The 18,270-nt window shown below is 35.1% G+C and overlaps 1 protein-coding gene across 12 annotated transcripts in view; it reads left to right on the forward strand.

Moving 5' to 3' along the window:
* The window catches only part of N4BP2 (NEDD4 binding protein 2), a 69,502-nt gene that overhangs the window by 41,293 nt on the left and 9,939 nt on the right, over positions 1-18,270 (forward strand). For 11 of the 12 annotated variants that reach the window (XR_008717106.1, XR_008717107.1, XM_055588338.1 and 8 more), the window contains 4 exons: positions 3,295-3,413; positions 9,207-9,345; positions 13,985-14,173; positions 15,137-15,305. Coding sequence is in view for 10 of the 12 variants with exons in the window: in XM_055588338.1 (XP_055444313.1) it covers positions 3,295-3,413; positions 9,207-9,345; positions 13,985-14,173; positions 15,137-15,305 (616 nt within the window). In the remaining 2 variants the exon portion in view is untranslated. Of the gene's footprint in view, positions 1-3,294; positions 3,414-9,206; positions 9,346-12,371; positions 12,493-13,984; positions 14,174-15,136; positions 15,306-18,270 lie in introns of those variants that run through there. The other variant, XM_055588347.1, reaches the window with a different exon arrangement.

Here is an 18,270-nt window from a genome sequence, read left to right on the forward strand (position 1 = left end):
TTTTTACTTCTGGAAAATTAGTTGATATTCTATAACAGTAAGCCAGTTATGTTAAATCTGTTGTTTTGGATTTAATTTTGCAGATGAATATTTCTTGTCTATAATTTTACTTCTGTAAATTTTTTCATTCTAGAAAAATATGAAAGAAATATTTCATTTGAAGATAATTTCATTCATAAGTTAGTAATAAGAAATGACTGTTTTGCTATTGAAGAGTTCATATTTGAAGCAAAATTTTTTAGAGAAAAATTTTAGAAACTTTCAAATCTTAAATTAAGTACTCTTCTTTTCCTATCTAACTTTTCATTAAGACAAGTTCAAACAGATACTTTGCTTTGCTCTGAATTTAATTTTTGTTCTTTTTCAACCTATCTAACTATATGAAGTTGTAAGAGAATTGGGTTTCTTTTGCATTTCTTTTTCTTAACTTTTTTTGGAATTCTGAAAATTAGTATTAGAGAATTTCAAAATCAAAAGGGAAAAGACCTTAGAGATTATTAGTTTAGTTCTCAAGGAAAAAAAAAATTCTTAGTTGGTGATCTTACAACCTTTTCCCCTCTTTATCCTACTCATTTGACTGCTCAAAGGAACACCTTTATATTGGTTGAAATATATATTGATAGAATGGGGGCGTAGAAAGAATGATGGGATTCTTCCACTTTCATATTTATTTTCCCCACTTGTTAATTAAGTTGGAAATATGCTACCGTTAACCAACTTTATGTGTTTATATAATCCAAGGAACAGTCTCTTCAGTAGGATCTTATAATTTAGTGTTGTTTCAGATATCCTCTTCAATTTACATATGTAATTAATTGGAGAAATAGATTTTCATAAAAAATAAGGAAAGCCTAGAACTTATACTCAAATGATGAGACACTTTTTGTTGAAATGCTATTTTCTGCTACTGAAACTTTTCTTTATAGTTCTAACCTACCTTTTTATCTCTTATACCTGGGTTGGGAAGTTCTCCTGGAGAAGGGAAAGGCTACCCACTCCAGTACTCTGGCCTAGAGAATTCCATGGACTGAATAGTCCATGGCGTCGCAAAGAGTCAGACACGACTGAGCAACTTTCACTTCACTTCACTTTGCATAATGATGAACAAATAAGTTTCTTTGACTTTTCAACTTAATTTTTTTTTTCTGTCAATGATTTTTCTTGTCTTTCTGTGAATTTGATAATAGAAGCTATACTCTTTTGATCCTAAAGATATTCCTGCTTAAGTAGAGCCTCAGTAAGAGAATTTCTGGAAAAATTTCTCAGTAATTTCTCAGAATTTTCCAAAGGAGAAATACACTTTAAATTCTTTTAAAGCAAAGAATATAAAATAAAAATTAGGCATAATGCATGAAGAGGATAATTAATTGTAAGATGTTGTTGTTCAGTCATGTTCAGTCATGTCTGACTCTGCGACTTCATGAACTGCAGCACACCGAGCTTCCCTGTCCTGCACTATCTCTTGGAATTTGCTCAAACTCTTGTCCATTGAGTCCCTGATGCCATCCAATGATCTCATCCTCTGTCTCCCCTTTCTCCTTCTGCCCTCCATCTTTCCCAGCATCAGGGTCTTTTCCAGTGAGTTGACTCTTTGCATCAAGTGGCCAAAGTCTTGGAGCTTCAGCTTCAGCATCAGTCCTTCCAATGAGTATTCAGGGTTGATTTCCTTTAGGATTGACTGATTTGATCTCCTTGCTGTTTTCAGTTAATTGATAAGACCTTAATTTGTAGTTTAGAGATACTCTATGACCTGGCAGATGCTAGTAAATCTGATCACTGAGGTTTTTCTAAAAAAATCACTGAATTTTTTAGTAAGATCAGATTATAATGTATATCTTAAAATAAGATGTGAAATATTTAAAATTCTTGAGGTGGCTTGTTTTCCTCACTCTTGTGGTATGCGATATTTTCAGCTTCACCAGTCTGTTTGACTGGTCAGGTTGTCACCTATTGTGATTCTTTTTCTGTTGCTGTTTGGTATTATAAATGGCCTAAATATGGCTAGGTTTCAAAACCAATAGCTATTCTAGGACTATCCTAAATTATTGTAATTTCTACATTTTCAGAGACCCTTTAAACTTTTATAGGAAGTTATTTTTTAGACACTAGGACTTTTGGAATAAACAAAAATATTACATAGTTAAATCACAATGTCAACAAATTGTCTTAGAGTTAGAAGTCCCTTTACAAACGATTACTGTGATCATTAATTAGAATTAAATTAGCACATATTAGAAAAGCCTGTTTGGTTTGGCAATTTAAACAATCCAAATACGACTTTGAAAAAATAACACTTAGCAATTCTCATACAATTCCTTTGGAATAAATATGTTTGTGAAAAAAATTTTTTAATGTGGATTTTTCTGTCAACCTGAACTTGCAACTCATTTGTACATTGTAGTTTCTGCCCATTGAGGAGAATATGTTTTTAAGGACGTTGTTCACAGCATCACACAGTGTCCCTTTTATGAGGACCCATGCGAGAAATTTCTCTCAGGTCTCAGTACCAGAAAAAGGTGTTCTTCTGAGCAGCTGGCTTCTTTTTATTTTGTGGACACTGAGAATCTTTGTTTCTTCCTTTGCTTTGGCCATTGAAAAGCTCAGAACTGGAATTTGTGACCCACCTTTAGCAATGGTACAGGATTTTGTAGCATGCATTTATTTATACTAATTTTCTTGCTAGCTTTATCCTATATTCTTACCTTTATTTTCTCTACTCTCTGATTTCTTCATTTATTTATATCCTGTTTATATGTATATACTTCATCCTTTTTATATGTGTAATATATGATTGAATGTGGGCTTCCCTGGTGGCTCAGATGGTAAAGAATCCATTTGCAATGTGGGAGACCTGTGTTCAATCCCTGTGTTGGGACGATCCTCTGGAGGAGGGCATGGCAACCCACTCCATTATTCTTTCCTGGAGAATCCCATGAACAGAGGATCCTTGCGGGCTACAGTCCATAGGGTCACAAAGAGTTGGACATGACTGAGCGACCCAGCACATGTGTCATATGTGAGAGTATATATATACACATACACACACATATATGTATATGTGTGATTCTGTGTGTGTATTAATAAGCAGCTTCAAATACTTAGTAAAAAATGGGATATAAATAAACAGTGCGATACTTATATTACTATTTTCAGCCTTTAATCAATGAAGAAAGTCTGTGGTTGCTTTTAAATTATTAGTGTTTTTGCAATGAAATAACCATGGTTTTGGATCAGCATAACTAGTATTGTAAATTCCATCATAAGAATGAGTTTTGTCTTTTTTGTTTGTTTTAGAAAAGGGAGACGCTTATGTTTGAGAAAGATTGTGCCACTAAGCTAAAGGAGAAGCAACTCTTTAAGATATTTCCAGCCATTAACCAAAATTTCCTGGTGGACATTTTCAAGGACCACAAGTGAGTACTAGAAGAATTGTCTGCAGTTTTTGTTGTGATGTGATTGAAAGTGTATGTCATACATTTTAATCTCTTATTTTTATTTTTCTGATAACAAAAATAATATAGGTGTATTATAAACCATTTAAATGCAATAATGTAGAAAGTGAGTTTTTGTCAATTGGTTCATATTCCTCCTCAATTTTTTCTCATGTTCATATACTAAGTATGCGTACACATGTGTACCTATTTGTTTTGGTAACTATATATATAGTCACCAAAATAGATTGTGTTTTATATAATATTTTGTAGTTCTGCTGTTATTTTTTCTGTCCATACTTTGTGACAGAATAAATACTCTTTTCTTTTTAATGTCTACAGAGTATTCCATAGTACTCTGAAAGTGATTTCTTAAAGTACTATAGTTTGTTTAAACATGCTCTGTTTGCAGGCTTTTTGACTGTAAGAAAAGTTGGAAACCATGTTGCACTGAGCAACATTGAACATACATTTTGTATGCATGGGTGAATGTTATGGTAAGCTAGTTTCTGAAAGTGAAATTGCTGGTTCAGAGTAGATACACTAAAAATGTCTATAGCTAATGCCAAATTTCCTTTTATAAGGGCTTTCCATATTACTTATATGCACTGATTGTGTAACTTGCCCTGAACATTAAGAATCTTTAATTTTTTGCCTGTCTGGTAGGAAAAATATTTCATTGTTGCTTAAATTTTTATTACTAGTGAGGTTGAGCTTTTCTCCCATTGATTTCTTTTTCTATTAAATTGCTTATTTTTTGCTTGTCTTCTTTTGGCTCTTTGTATTTCTTTCTATATTTATGAGAATTCTTTATATATTATGTGTAGTTATCTTTGTTAATATAGATTATAATAAGTTTTCTTGATAAAATCTCATTGCTCATGAACATTTTTTAATTCATGTTTTATCAGAAAATTGTTTCCCTTACTGATTCGGAGTTTTAACTCTTTTTGAGAAAATCTGTCCTACCCCAACATTATGGAATTTATTTATTCCATATTTATTCCAGTATTTATTTTTAAATTTGCTTTCTTTTTAAAAGAAATTTTTTATATATAATTTTGTTTATTTATTTATTTTTGGCTGTCCTGTGTCTTTGTTGCTGCTCAAGTTTTTCTCTAGTTGTGGCAAACAGGGGCTGCTCTGTACTTGTGGCATGCAGGCTTCTCATTGCGGTGGCTTCTCTTGTTGCGGAGCACGGGCTTCAGTAGTTGTGATTCTTGGGCTCTAGAGCACAGGCTCAATAGCTGTGGCACATGGGCTTAGTTGCTCTGAGGCATGTGGGATACTCCCCGACCAGGGATCAAACCCATGTCTTCTGCATTGACAGGTGGACTCTTTATCACTGAGCCACCAGGGAAGCCCTTAATTTATTTTTATTAATTTATGTATTTGACTGCACCAGGTCTTAGTTGTAGCACACAGGATCTTTGACCATCGTTCAGTATTTTTAATAGTGAAATTTTAAAAATTTACCTAACATTTTTGTGTGTTTAGTATGAAGTAGAGATTTAACTTAATTTTTTTCCAAATGATAAACTGGGTAGATAGATCATCTTTACACACTGATATAAAATATAACCACTAATATTTCTTATATTCTCAAATATACATTTTCTTTTATTGACTCTTTGATTCCATTGAGCCATTTGGTCCTAAATTTTATTTTCAATATTGTAGCGTAATAGTGTGTTTTGATGTTTGCTATGTTAGGAATGGCTCTGGTTTGAGTAATACATGGTTTTGATCTTAATGTATTCCTTAAATTTCTATTTTAGCAAGAGTTGTTTTAAATAGGTGCCTTTTTAGACTCTTTGGAGACTCTAATACAGATTTTTTTCTTTAGTTTATTAGTGTATTTCATGTCAATCACCAGTAATTTCTAGAATAAAAATTCTCTCATATTTTTGTTTATTTCTTTTAATGCAATATCAGAATTGATTTCAGGCTTTTTGCAACAGTTGTTAAGTGAGATTAGTCTGTAATTTTCTGTTTCTTTGTTATCTTTGTCAGATTTGGTTTTAGGGTTTTATTTGGTATTTGGCTTAATAAAAGGGCTTTCCTGGTGGCTCAATGGTAAAGAATCTGCCTGCAATGCAGGAGATGCAGGTTTAGTTCATGGGTCAAGAGGATCCCCTGGAGAAGGAAATGGCAACCCACTTCAGTATTCCTTCCTGGAAAATTCCATGGACAGAGGAATCTAGAGGGATACAGTTCATGGGGTCACAAAGAGTCAGACACGACTGAGCAACTTGCTCTGGAAAATTTAAATAAATTAGTATCTTGAAGGTTCTGGGGTTGTGCCTTTTTAGGGAAGTCTTTTAGAACTTTTCACTATCTTTTAAGGGTATTGCTTTATTCAAGTATTTGCCTTCTTTATTTTCTGTGAGTCTTTTCTGGTGGTTTGTCTTCTAGAAAACCATTAGTTTTTACCTTGATTTTCAGGTTTATTATTGTTAAGTTGTATATAATATTCTGTGATAATTAAAACTATTGTTTTGTATTTGATCATATCCTTTTTTCCTTTCCTAATATATTTTTTTTCTGTTTTGTTTTTGTTGTTTGTCAGAATGGCCCTTTTAAAGAGCAAGCTCTTGGTTTATTGATCAAAGTCTGTTTTATATTCTCTAATCATTTATTTTTGCTTTTATTTTTGGTAATTGCTTTCTATTTTTGTTGAGTCCTTTCTCTTTAAATTTGTTGACATATTCTCAATTCTTTGGTTAGTTTGTTTCCTTTCAGTATTTGATAACAAATATATTTAAGGGTATGAATTTTTCTCTATATTATGTTTTTGATATATATGTGTAATATTTTGATTTTGATATATAGTAATTTTATTTTTTTCTGTAAAAATCTAATTCAGTTTGATTTTCTCATTCATCCAAGAGTTTGAAATTTTCTAAATGGATTGATAGTTTGGTGGTGATGGTTACTATTTATTTTGTTTTGTTGTGTTGGAGTGTAAGAATGCAGCCTGAAAGAGTCCTGCTTTTGGGAATTTGAAATTTTCTTTGTGGTTTAATACATGATCAGTTGTTATAAATATTACATGAAGATGCTTTTGAAAAAGAATATTCTCTGCTGAGTATGCAGAGTTCTAAATATGTCACTTGAATCAAGTTTTTCATGGTATTATTTCAGTCCACAAATTTTCTATTTATTTTTGTTACCTGAGCAGCTGTTTTCTTAGAATTATGTGTTAAAACACCTCAGGCATTGGGGGTTAGGATAGTTGGTGCTGACATATGGCAACTCTCTTCAATGGGAACCTAGGGCAAGAAGGTCTGATGTGAAACTACCCAGAGTTGCAGGTCCCAGGTGAGGTTAGAGGACTGAGTACTTTCTTTCAGTGCTCAGAATGATTGATCAGTCAGGTGCCAAGGGTAGGTATTATGATATTCAGTGATCCTCCATTTGTCTGCCAACAGCTGGATACTTGTCTCAGCAGTAGTGTCAGCTTCACCCTCATAAGAAGGGTTCAGTGCAGTTCAGTTGCTCAGTCGTGTCCGACTCTTTGTGACCCCGTGAATCGCAGCACGCCAGGCCTCCGTGCCCATCAACCAACTCCCGGAGTTCACTCAAACTCATGTCCATCGAGTCAGTGATGCCATCCAGCCATCTCATCCTCTGTCGTCCCCTTCTCCTCCTGCCCCCAATCCCTCCCAGCATCAGGGTCTTTTCCAGTGAGTCAACTCTTCACATGAGGTGGCCAAAGCATTGGAGTTTCAGCTTTAGCATCATTCCTTCCAAAGAAATCCCAGGGCTGATCTCCTTCAGAATGGACTGGTTGGACCTCCTTGCAGTCCAAGGGACTCTCAACTCCACACCACCAACTGTGGTGTTGGTCTTCTCCAGCACCACAGTTCAAAATTATCAATTCTTCGGTGCTCAGCTTTTTTCAGAGTCCAACTCACATCCATACATGACCACTGGAAAAACCATAGGCTTGACTAGATGGACCTTTGTTGGCAAAGTAATGTCTCTGATTTTAATATGCTATCTAGGTTGGTCATAACTTTCCTTCCAAGGAGTAAGCATCCCTTAATTTCATGGCTGCAATCACCATCTGTAGTGATTTTGGAGCCCCCAAAAATAAAAAGTCTGACACTGTTTCCACTGTTCCCCCATCTATTTTCCATAAAGTGATGGGACCAGATGCCATGATCTTAGTTTTCTGAATGTTGAGCTTTAAGCCCACTTTTTCACTCTTCTCTTTCACTTTCATCAAGAGGCTCTTGAGTTCCTCTTCACTTTCTGCCATAAGGGTGGTGTCATCTGCATATCTGAGGTTATTGATATTTCTCCCAGCAATCTTGATTCCAGCTTGTGCTTCTTCCAGCCCAGCGTTTCTCATGATGTACTCTGCATAGAAGTTAAATGAGTAGGGTGACAATATACAGCCTTGACGTACTCCTTTTCCTATTTGGAACCAGTCTGTTGTTCCATGTCCAGTTCTAACTGTTGCTTCCTGACCTGCATATAGGTTTCTCAAGAGACAGGTCAGGTGGTCTGGTATTCCCATCTCTTTCAGAATTTTCCACAGTTTATTGTGATCCACATAGTCAAAGGCTTTGGCATAGTCAATAAAGCAGAAATAGATGTTTTTCTGGAACTCGCTTGCTTTTTTGATGATCCAGCAGATGTTGGCAATTTGATCTCTGGTTCCTCTGTCTTTTCTAAAACCAGCTTGAACACCTGAAAGTTCATAGTTCACGTATCGCTGAAGCCTGGCTTGAAGAAAGTTCAATTATTTACTGCATTATATGCCTGCAGTGTAATCTTCCAGAGCCATATACTCCTAACAACACCTGTGGTGGAGACTGGCTTCTAGCCCTAAAAGTGGGCAAACTAGGTGATTTTAAGGACTAGTTAGGATGTGGACAATTTCTGGTAGTTTCTAGCCCCCAAGAAACTCCTATTTGTTGAGTATATGTTAGGCAGTAAGATGGGAGTGCTCAAGTGGAATTGGTTGTCCCAAATGATTCCCCTTCAGGGGTTGCTTTAATAAATTGAAGAATAGCAAAATATCACAGTATTTTGCAAAAGTATTGCATTTCAAAAATAGTCCTTTGTGGTCAGCTCTTCATTATCTAGCCTTTGGAAGAGATCAGAGTCATAAAAAGTAATAAGTATAAAATAATTTATAATTTGCTTTGGAAAGAGTTTCTTTAGTTATGGGAACATGAGTGTTTCAGGCTTTTGTCAATTTCTGTAGAATTTCGTATTCCACATAATATAGTATCACCATGAAAATATGCCTAAATAATGTAGTGGTGGGAGGTAGGATAGTTTTTTACTTTTTCCTTTCTGTATCTCTGCCTAGAATTTCTCTGACTGGAACCCCATGGTTTAAGTAAAATGTGAAATTTGACAGAATATAATGTTAGCATAAAGATCTGTTGTCTGTTTTTGATGTATGAAGGAAACTGAAATGTGTGAATTCTAAAGGGGACTAAGTATGTGTGATAAGATGAAAGAAAGAGTTGTGGAAAATCTATCTGGAATAAAATATAAGAATATGAATTAATTTTATTAATATGTTACTTTTGGGTATTCATTTAAAAATTAATTTTTGAGAGCCTCTAACTTTACACTTTCTGTTCATTCTTCAGTCTTGAGATGCACAATGAGCATTTAATTTTGATGTTTAAAACTAAGAAGTGAGCCAATTTTTCCTATTCTAAGATGTTTTAAAGGTTGCCTTTGTTAATGTTTCCACATAACTTTTATTTTAATTCATTGACCTCATATTTGTACTTCAACTCTCTACAGCTATTCATTAGAACACACAGTGCAATTTCTAAATTGTGTTCTTGAAGGAGACCCTGTAAAAACAGTGGTAGCACAAGAATTTGTTCACCAAAATGAGAATATCACTTCTCATACTGCACAGAAGTCTAAGGAGAAAAAGGTATAGAGTGTCTTAGTTTTTTACAATAATGATAAATAATAGTTATGTATGAAATATAATTGATTTGTTAGATTAATGTTTATTTCTCACCATTTTTTGTAGACTGGAAATTTAACCAATGATAGCATATTTGGCTAATAATATCTGCTCAAAATAATGAATTTATAGCTGATTATGTTTTTTTATTCAGTGTCTTTGTACATGACAAACATTTGAATTTCTGTAACTTTTCTTGTGTAGACTACACATGAAACGTATGAGGTTTAATGGAATAACTATGGAATGCAGTATGATGGGTCTTAGAGTATAACTGTGTCAGACCTGGGTCTCCCTGATTGCAGGCAGAGCCACTTGGGAAGCCCAGAAAGGTTTAGCCATTTGAGGAACTGCCAAGCATTTTCCCCAAATGGTTACATTCTTGTACGTTTCCATCAGCAGTGTATGCGGGTTAGAATTTCTCCGCATCCTCTATGACACTTTGTTATCATCTTGTCTTTTTGATTAAAGCCATCTGAGTAGAAGTGAAGTTGTTTGATGGATACCTGGGATTTATTTTAATCAGGTATGGTAAGACACCAGGTATGGAAATGACATGAAGGAAGAAGTTTATTATAGTTACAGAAGCAGGAGGTATGGCCTACCATCCATAGCCCCATGAGGAAGCACCAGGGTCAGGGAGACAAAGAGAGATGGGGAAATGTGCGCAAGAGCCTTTTTTTGTGGTTTCTATGGGAAAGACTTGGCAAAACAGGTAAATAAGTAGGTTCAGGATTGGCTAGTTTGAATAATTTCAGCAGGCTCTGAGGCCTAGGAACTGTTCCTCGTTTTCTGGTACCTGGCTTCAGTGATTAGGGTATGTGAATGGTGGCCAGAGAGTGAGAGCCCATCATGGAAGTGGTTGTGGGTATGGGTTCTAGATTGGATGGTTTGCATGTATAAAGTGTGCCAGCAAGTGAATTGTTTCCAATCTCTAGGAATTAGCTAGCCCCAAGGTGGGGGCTTTGTCTCTAGGGATTAGCAAGGCCTCATGTCAAAGCATCAGAATATAAGAAATAAAGGACATAGTTAATACAAAAGTGGTATCTCATTGTGATTTTGATTTGCATTTCCCTGATGGCTGGTGATATTGACCATCTTTTGATGTGCTTATTGGCCATTTGTATTATATCTTGTTTGAAGAAATGTCTATTAATATCCATAGCCCATTACAATTAAAAAAAATTTCTTTAGTCGTATGAGTTTTTATATAGTCTACATGCAAGTCCCTTTTCAGACATATGACTTGCAAACTTTTTCCCATTCCAAGGGTTGTCTTTTCACTTTTTAGCTGATGTACTTTGAAGCACAAAAGTTTAAAAATTGATCACGTGCAATTCACTTCTTTTGTTGGATGTACTTTTGGTGTCATACCTAAGAAACTACTGCCTAATCCAGGGTCACCAAACTTACACCCAAGTTTTCTTATAGTTTTAGTTTTATAGTTTTAAATTCTTTTATAGTTTTAGTGCTTACATTTAGATCTTTGTATATGGTGTGAGATAGGGATTCAGGTTTCTTGTTTTGCATATGGATATTCAGTTATCACAGTACCACTTGTTGCAAAGATTATTTTTCCCACATTGAATTTTCTTAGCACCCTAGTTGGAAATGAATTGACTGTAAATTTTTTACTAGACTCTCAGTTTCATTCCATTGTTCTGTATGTCTGTCATTATGCCTGTACCATAGTCTTGACTGCTGTAACTTTGCAGTAAGTTTTGAAATTGAGAAATGTGAGTTTTCAACTATGTTCTTTTTTTACCCCCAAGATTATTTTGGCTATTCTTATCCCCTTGCATTTCTGTGTGACTTTTAAGACGAGCTTGTCAGTTTCTGCAAAGAAGCCAGTTGGAATTTTCATGGGGATTATATTGAGTCTGCAGGTCAATTTGAGGTGTATTGCCATCTTAACAATACTGTCTTCCAATTTGTGAATGTGGAAGTACGTTTCAATTTATTTAGTTCCTCTTAAGTTCATTCAACAGTGTGTTGTAGTTTTGAATATAAATTATACATGACTTTTGTTAAATTTATTTCTAGGTGTTTTTTTTATGCCATTGTAAATGAAATTGTTTTCTTAATTTTATTTTTGGATTGTCCTCTGCAAATAGAAATACAATTGATTTTATATATTAATCTTGTATTAGTTTTAGACTTTTTTTTTTAACAGTGCTCAATCATCCTGCTTTACTTGTTAATAAGACCACTTATGGATAAACTTGTGTGCTCCTTTTTTTCTTTGACTCTTTCACCAGAATTTAGCTGATAGGACTTGGGTAATTTTGGTGTTCATGTGATCTGTTAGTGTGTACATGGAGCAGGAAGTGTGTGGTACCACTGATGGCTGTGTGTGTCATGGATAAGTGTAGTATGTTATCTGTTAGTGTGTACACAGAGCAGGAAGTATGTGGTACCACTGACACCTGTGTTCATCATGGATAAGTGTAGTATGTTACAAGATTCAAAGAGTACAAGATGATGGTGAGACCTTCAGTGCCAGACTGGGAATAAAGATTACTTTTTCTCCTGATAATAGAGCAAGGCACTCTTGGTCATTATGGCAATAGAGGAAGTGATTGGGAAGTGTGCTTGCTGAAAGTGGGAGATGGTTAGAAGATGTTGGAATCAAGAAAGGAGAGTTTGTGAATTGTGTACTCATTGGCCAAAACATAAATTTGAATAAGTTATACTGGAGATAAGATATACTTAGTCTTTCTCAAAAAAATGTAGGCAGATGTCACAACACTGATAAAAATATTGTTAAGATTTGTGAGCAGAATAGTCTGTCTTTGATATCCCAGGACCTTAAAGGACCAGAGATACTAAAAGAGAGTATCATGATACCAGTAACATTTTGGTTTCCCGGTTTTGTTCAAGAAACTAACATTTATTTAAAACTGTGTTTTGTTAATACTAGTACCTTTTCCCTTTAGTTGTTAATGAAATTTGCAAGTTTGTTACCTTTGGAAATGGTTTTAATATTACAGTACATCATGCTTTCAAGAGAATGCTGCTGCTGTTGCTGCTAAGTCGCTGCAGTCGTGTCCGACTCTGTGCGACCCCATAGATGGCAGCCCACCAAGCTCCCCCATCCCTGGGATTCTCCAGGCAAGAACACTGGAGTGGGTTACCATTTCCTTCTCCAATGCATGAAAGTGAAAAGTGAAAGTGAAGTCACTCAGTCGTGCCTGACTCTTCGAGACCCCATGGACTGCAGCCCACCAGGCTTGTGAATTCTTAGGAAGCATGTATTTCACTTGGCCCTAGTTAGTGAAGTTATAGTAAACCATATCACTATGAAAGGGATATAAAAATAAATTTTGGTTTTATTTTAAAATGAGGGTAGCTTTCATTATATACTTTTTTTTTTCCTTTCTTTTTTTGGGCCTTGCCACGTGGCTTGTGGGATGTTAGTTCCATGAACAGGGATCGAACCCAGGCCTAGGCAGTGAAGGCACAGAATCCTAACTGTTGGACAGCCTGGGAATTCCCTGTCTTTTTTCTTTTTTAAAAATAAGAAATGAAGGGTCTCTTCCCAGAGAACCAAATGTGATTTGCATTTTTTAGTATAAATACCAATAGAGACTTTTAAGGCAAATATTTATGTTTGTTGTATTAGGCACTATGGCTTTTCAAAGGTCATAAAAAGTATTTTCTTTTTTTTAATCCCTTCTCTGCAAAATCTTTGGTTTTATCCAGGATACAAGCTATACACTCATAGACTATTTAAACATTAATATGAAATAGTTAAACAGTAGTATTATTAGTGAGCATGACATAAGGATGTAGGGCCTATGAATATTCTTAGGTAAAGGAGAGTCATGTGTATTGGTTGCAAAAATAAAAATATATTTACAGATTTTTGACTCTAGTAATGAGTAAGGAATGTGGTGATACATTTATGTTATTCTTTTTTATTTGGTTTAGTGTTGAGGCTAATTTGCATAATTTATTTTCATGATCTCATGTTTTAAATTAGAGTTATTTAGTTTAGTTTCTTTAAGTTTCCATATGGGTAACAGCTATTTGATCATATTCCAGAAAGCTCAAAAAGTCAACACTACCATAGTGGCTAGTTGGTTGAATTGATTGAAAACTGCCCTATAAACCTCCTTACGATTTTTACCTACTATCAGGCATGGTCACTCTGTATGCTCTTCTGTTTTCAAAAGAATATTATTCAATTATTTTATTATTGTTTTTTTTTAAATATAAATTGAAATATGCCATTACTTCCTTCAGTGATTGGACCGACCCTATGAATGGGTTTGCAAACTAAAATTTGGAAAATATTGCATTAGATAAATGAATGTTATTCTTTGAATATTTTAAATTCTCTCTTTTGGCTTGATTTTTTTATTTCCAGAGTTTTAGAGAACTATTTAACATCTCCTTAGATAAGAGTGGTTAAAATGGTACGAAAAAGTTAATGATGGTTGACAAGTGCATGACTTACTAGGAAGACAGTAGGGAAATATTGTCTGTTTTTTTTAAGAAGAAAGATAAAAATTAGTAGAGCCCAGTTTTCACGTACAGATTTTGAAGGTAAAGATTGTGTGTTCTTTTCTTTGGGTTCTTCTTATTGTGTAACACCTTATAGGCAAAGAAATTGAAAGAGACTGAAGATATACCAAGTGAACCATCTTTCCAGGACTTTGAGTACCCAGAGTATGATGACTACAGGGCAGAGGCTTTCCTGCACCAGCAGAAGAGGATGGAATGCTACAGCAAGGCAAAAGAAGCTTATCGGATGGGGAAGAAAAACGTTGCCACATTTTATGCCCAGCAGGTAAAGAGGAAAGCCAGTTCTTTTTTTCTTTGTCATCTATGATGTCTGAATAATCTTGAAGGAGATAATACTCATACTGTGACTAGATGAAGTTATTCTGGGGAATGTAGATTATATTCTGTAAGTGATGTAAAGTAGCCTATTCCATAAGAACTGTATGGTCTGAGAATTCCAACAGTCCCTAATCTCTTTTAGGTTGGGTTCTCTCATTCAGTACTACTTCGAAACAGTTACAAGTTTAATGGAGGAAACACAGCAGAATGTTAGTATTGACCTTCCCAGGTGGGATTACAGAGGACTTGTGCTTTCTATCATGCTTGAATTTTTAGTTAGGTATCACTTTTCATAGTCAGAAAAAGAAATTTACATTAATATCTTTCAGGGAAACAGAATTTCTGCCTAGGCTCATTGGGCATGTGTGTGCTCTGCCACTTCAGTCATGTCCAACTCATTGTGGCCCCATTCGGCATATTATTAAAGAAACTGGTTGATTGACTTTTTGTTTTCTTGTGGTTCCACGTAGCTTACTTTTTTTATGACTGAGCAGAAAAAGTATCAAACTGGTATTATCTAGTGAACAACAATAACAGACCTTAAGGGATGGCTTCAGGGGTAACTCCAAGTTGTTAAGAGGGTTGAGACTCAGGATTATCAAAAGGTAAACCACTGGATTCCTTCTTGAGATGGATGTTGTTTATTTGTATCCCTCTTCTATGATTTTTGGATCAGAGAATGTGTTAGAAATGCTGATCCAGTAGTTTAAGAACTATGTTATTAGTTCACTGAAATCCACCTAAATTTTTGGTGTGTTTTTGCATATTACCCCACTGCATAAAAAATTTTAGATTAATTTTTCCATTTTTTTTTTGTTCTTCTTTTTACTGGGGGCACTATTTGTTTTCTGATTGCCTACTAAGTAGCAGATATGAAAAGTGATCACTGGTGATATGTTTATATTTAAAGGGTAGTCTCCATGAGCAGAAGATGAAAGAAGCTAATCACCTTGCTGCCGTGGAGATATTTGAAAAAGTCAATGCCTCCCTACTGCCGCAGAATGTTCTAGACCTCCATGGGCTGCATGTGGATGAGGCTATAGAACATTTGACAACAGTTTTACAGCAGAAAACTGAAGGTAAGACTGTAGTCATGACACACTTTCAGTAGAAAGTATGTCTTTGTTTGTATTGATATAACTTGCAAATTCAAGGGAGTCTGAATGTGCAGGCTAAGGATATGTGTGCCACACTGATAGATGTTTGTATTAGACTCATTCTTCAAGAAAACCTTGGGAAAGAATTCTAACTGCCTTGGCCATTAACATTTTTATTTTCCTGCTTCAGTCATGGGCATGTATATATATCAAACCAAGTGTTGGGCCTCAAAGGCAGGGCATGATATAATCTGAGAATTCTCTGGGTCTTTCAGGAATATTATACATCTTTGTTCGTAGACATTTACTAGAGCTATTAGATACTTATTAGATGTCAGTTGCCCAACAGATATTTAATAAAATACAGAAGTAAATAAGGTGATAGGATTTTTATAGAATTATCATAAATTCAGGATTTCTGAGTGTTTGCATTATAATGGTGTGTCTTTCTCCCTTTCTGCTTGTATTTAGTCTTTGCAGGTCAATAGGAAAGCTACTGCCTGCCTCTTAAAATCGTATTATGTATATTACATACATTAAAGTATCTTGTTGGTTTATTATCTTGTTTCCTTTTCATCACCAGATGGTAACACTTAGGAGAATTCAATCTTTGTAGTACCCAGACTAATAGTAGGGAATCATCTAATACTAGGGAATCATCTCCTTTTACCACTGCTAGGGTATTTTGAATTCTCAACTTGACTTTCTTTTTATCTTCCATTTTATTGTGGAGACATAAAATCCATGCCTCAGTTATTCCTTGTGGTTCCATCATACTGCTTTGTCATTGATAGCTGTATTCCAGTTACTTAGTTTTGTATATATTTTAGAAAGTTGTATACTATATGTTATATAAGTTTATCAGTTCAACACATATCAGTTATATTATTAAATACTTGATTAAATATAATTGATATAAAAGGTTGAGAATTCGTCTATCATGCAAACCATGTTCAAAAGGTTCCAGAATAAAATAAGAACACCTCTGTATCCATGAGTATAAAGTAACAAGTGGTAACATTTTACTGTATGTGCTGCTTTTTTTTTTTTGCTCTTACCTTCCTGATGGAAATCAACACCCTTCAGTTTGCATTCATCATCAGTCCATTTGTAGTATTCCTTTTGTGAGTTTAAAAAAATGAACATACATGGTGTCACACTGTATAATCAGCCAAGTTCCTTATTTTCACCCAATCTCGTTTTCAAGATCTACTCATCTTAATGAATTGTTTGTTTTTTTTTAATTATAACTGCTGTATAGTATTATGTGACCATGTCATAATGTGCCCATCTCTCTATTTATGGGCATTTTTATTTTGCATATCAACATGTATGTCTACTCTTACCACTATCTTTTTTCCCTAGCTTTTTATATTGAAAAATTTAAAACTCACAGAGAAGTTGAATGAATTGTAGACTGACCAGTCATCAACATTTGGCCACATTTGTTTCTCTCTCTCAAATTGCTTTCTGCTGAACCATTTGAGAATAAGTTTTAAACATTGTGGTGCTTTGTTTTTGAACACCTCAACATGTTTTATCACTTGAGGACAAATTCATTTTCCTACATAATCACAATACATTATCACTTTTAAGGCATTTAACATTGTTAACAAAGTGTTGTCTAATATACAGGCCATACTTAGTGTTTTCTAGTTGTATGGAAAGGTCTTGGAAAGGTCTTATGAGCTGTCCAGTCATGCATCACATGTTCCAGTTGATGGTCCCAATTCAGTAGCCTCCTGTGATAATAGAGTGGTTCCTTTGTCTAATTTTTGTTTTCCATGTCATTGACATTTTTAAAGATTCCAAGTCAGTCGTTTGGTAGATTGTCGAACAATTTTAATTTGTCTGATTGTTTCTTCACGGCTAGATTCAGTTTAAAATTTTCTTGGTAAAAATGCTGCATAGGTGATGTTAGGTTATCCTTGGTGAACTCATTAGAAGACACATATGGTCAGTTTTCCCTTATTGGTGGTGTTAAGTTTGATTTCTTAGCTGAGATATGGAACTCTATCATGTCAGATTTTGCTTTGTAAATGTACCTTTTCTCCCTTTGTAATCAGTTAGTAAATTTTGGTGATTGATTCTTTTTGACTGTGTGAATAACTGTTTTCATACAGCTGTTCTCATTTTGCCTTATGATTTTAGCATCCATTTATGATCCTTGTCTGAATCAGTTATTTTATTGATGGTTCCATCAGTTCAGTTCAGTCACTCAGTCGTGTCCAACTCTTTGCGACCCTATGAACCGCAGCACGCCAGGCCTCCCTGTCCATCACCAACTCCCGGAGTCCACCCAAACCTGTGTCCATCGAGTCGGTGATGCCATCCAACCATCTCATCCTCTGTCATCCCCTTCTCCTCCTGCCCTCAATCTTTCCCAGCGTCAGGGTCTTTTCAAATGAGTTAGCTCTTCGCATGAGGTCGCCAAAGTATTACAGTTTCAGCTTCAACATCAGTCCCTCCAATGAACACCCAGGACTAATCTCCTTTAGGATGGACTTGTTGGATCTCCTTGCAGTCCAAGGGACTCTCAAGAGTCTTCTCCAATACCACAGTTCAAAAGCATCAATTCTTCTTTATAAAGAAGCTCAGCCTTCTTTATAGTCCAACTCTCACATCCATATATGACCATTGGAAAAACCATAGTCTTGACTAGACGGACCTTTGTTGGCAAAGTAATGTCTCTGCTTTTTAATATGCTGTCAAGGTTGGTCATAACTTTCCTTCTAAGGAGCAAGCGTCTTTTAATTTCATGGCTGCAATTACCATCTGCAGTGATTTTAGAGCTCAGAAAAATAAAGTCAGCCACTGTGTCCACTGTTTTTCCATCTATTTGCCCTGAAGTGATGGGACCAGATGCCATGATTTTCGTTTTCTGAATGTTGAGCTTTAAGCCAACATTTTCCCTCTCCTCTTTCACTTTCATCAAGAGGATTTTTTT

Source organism: Bubalus kerabau, chromosome 7 (assembly GCF_029407905.1).
Source record: "Bubalus kerabau isolate K-KA32 ecotype Philippines breed swamp buffalo chromosome 7, PCC_UOA_SB_1v2, whole genome shotgun sequence".
In the NCBI taxonomy this organism is placed as follows: Eukaryota; Metazoa; Chordata; class Mammalia; order Artiodactyla; family Bovidae; genus Bubalus; species Bubalus kerabau.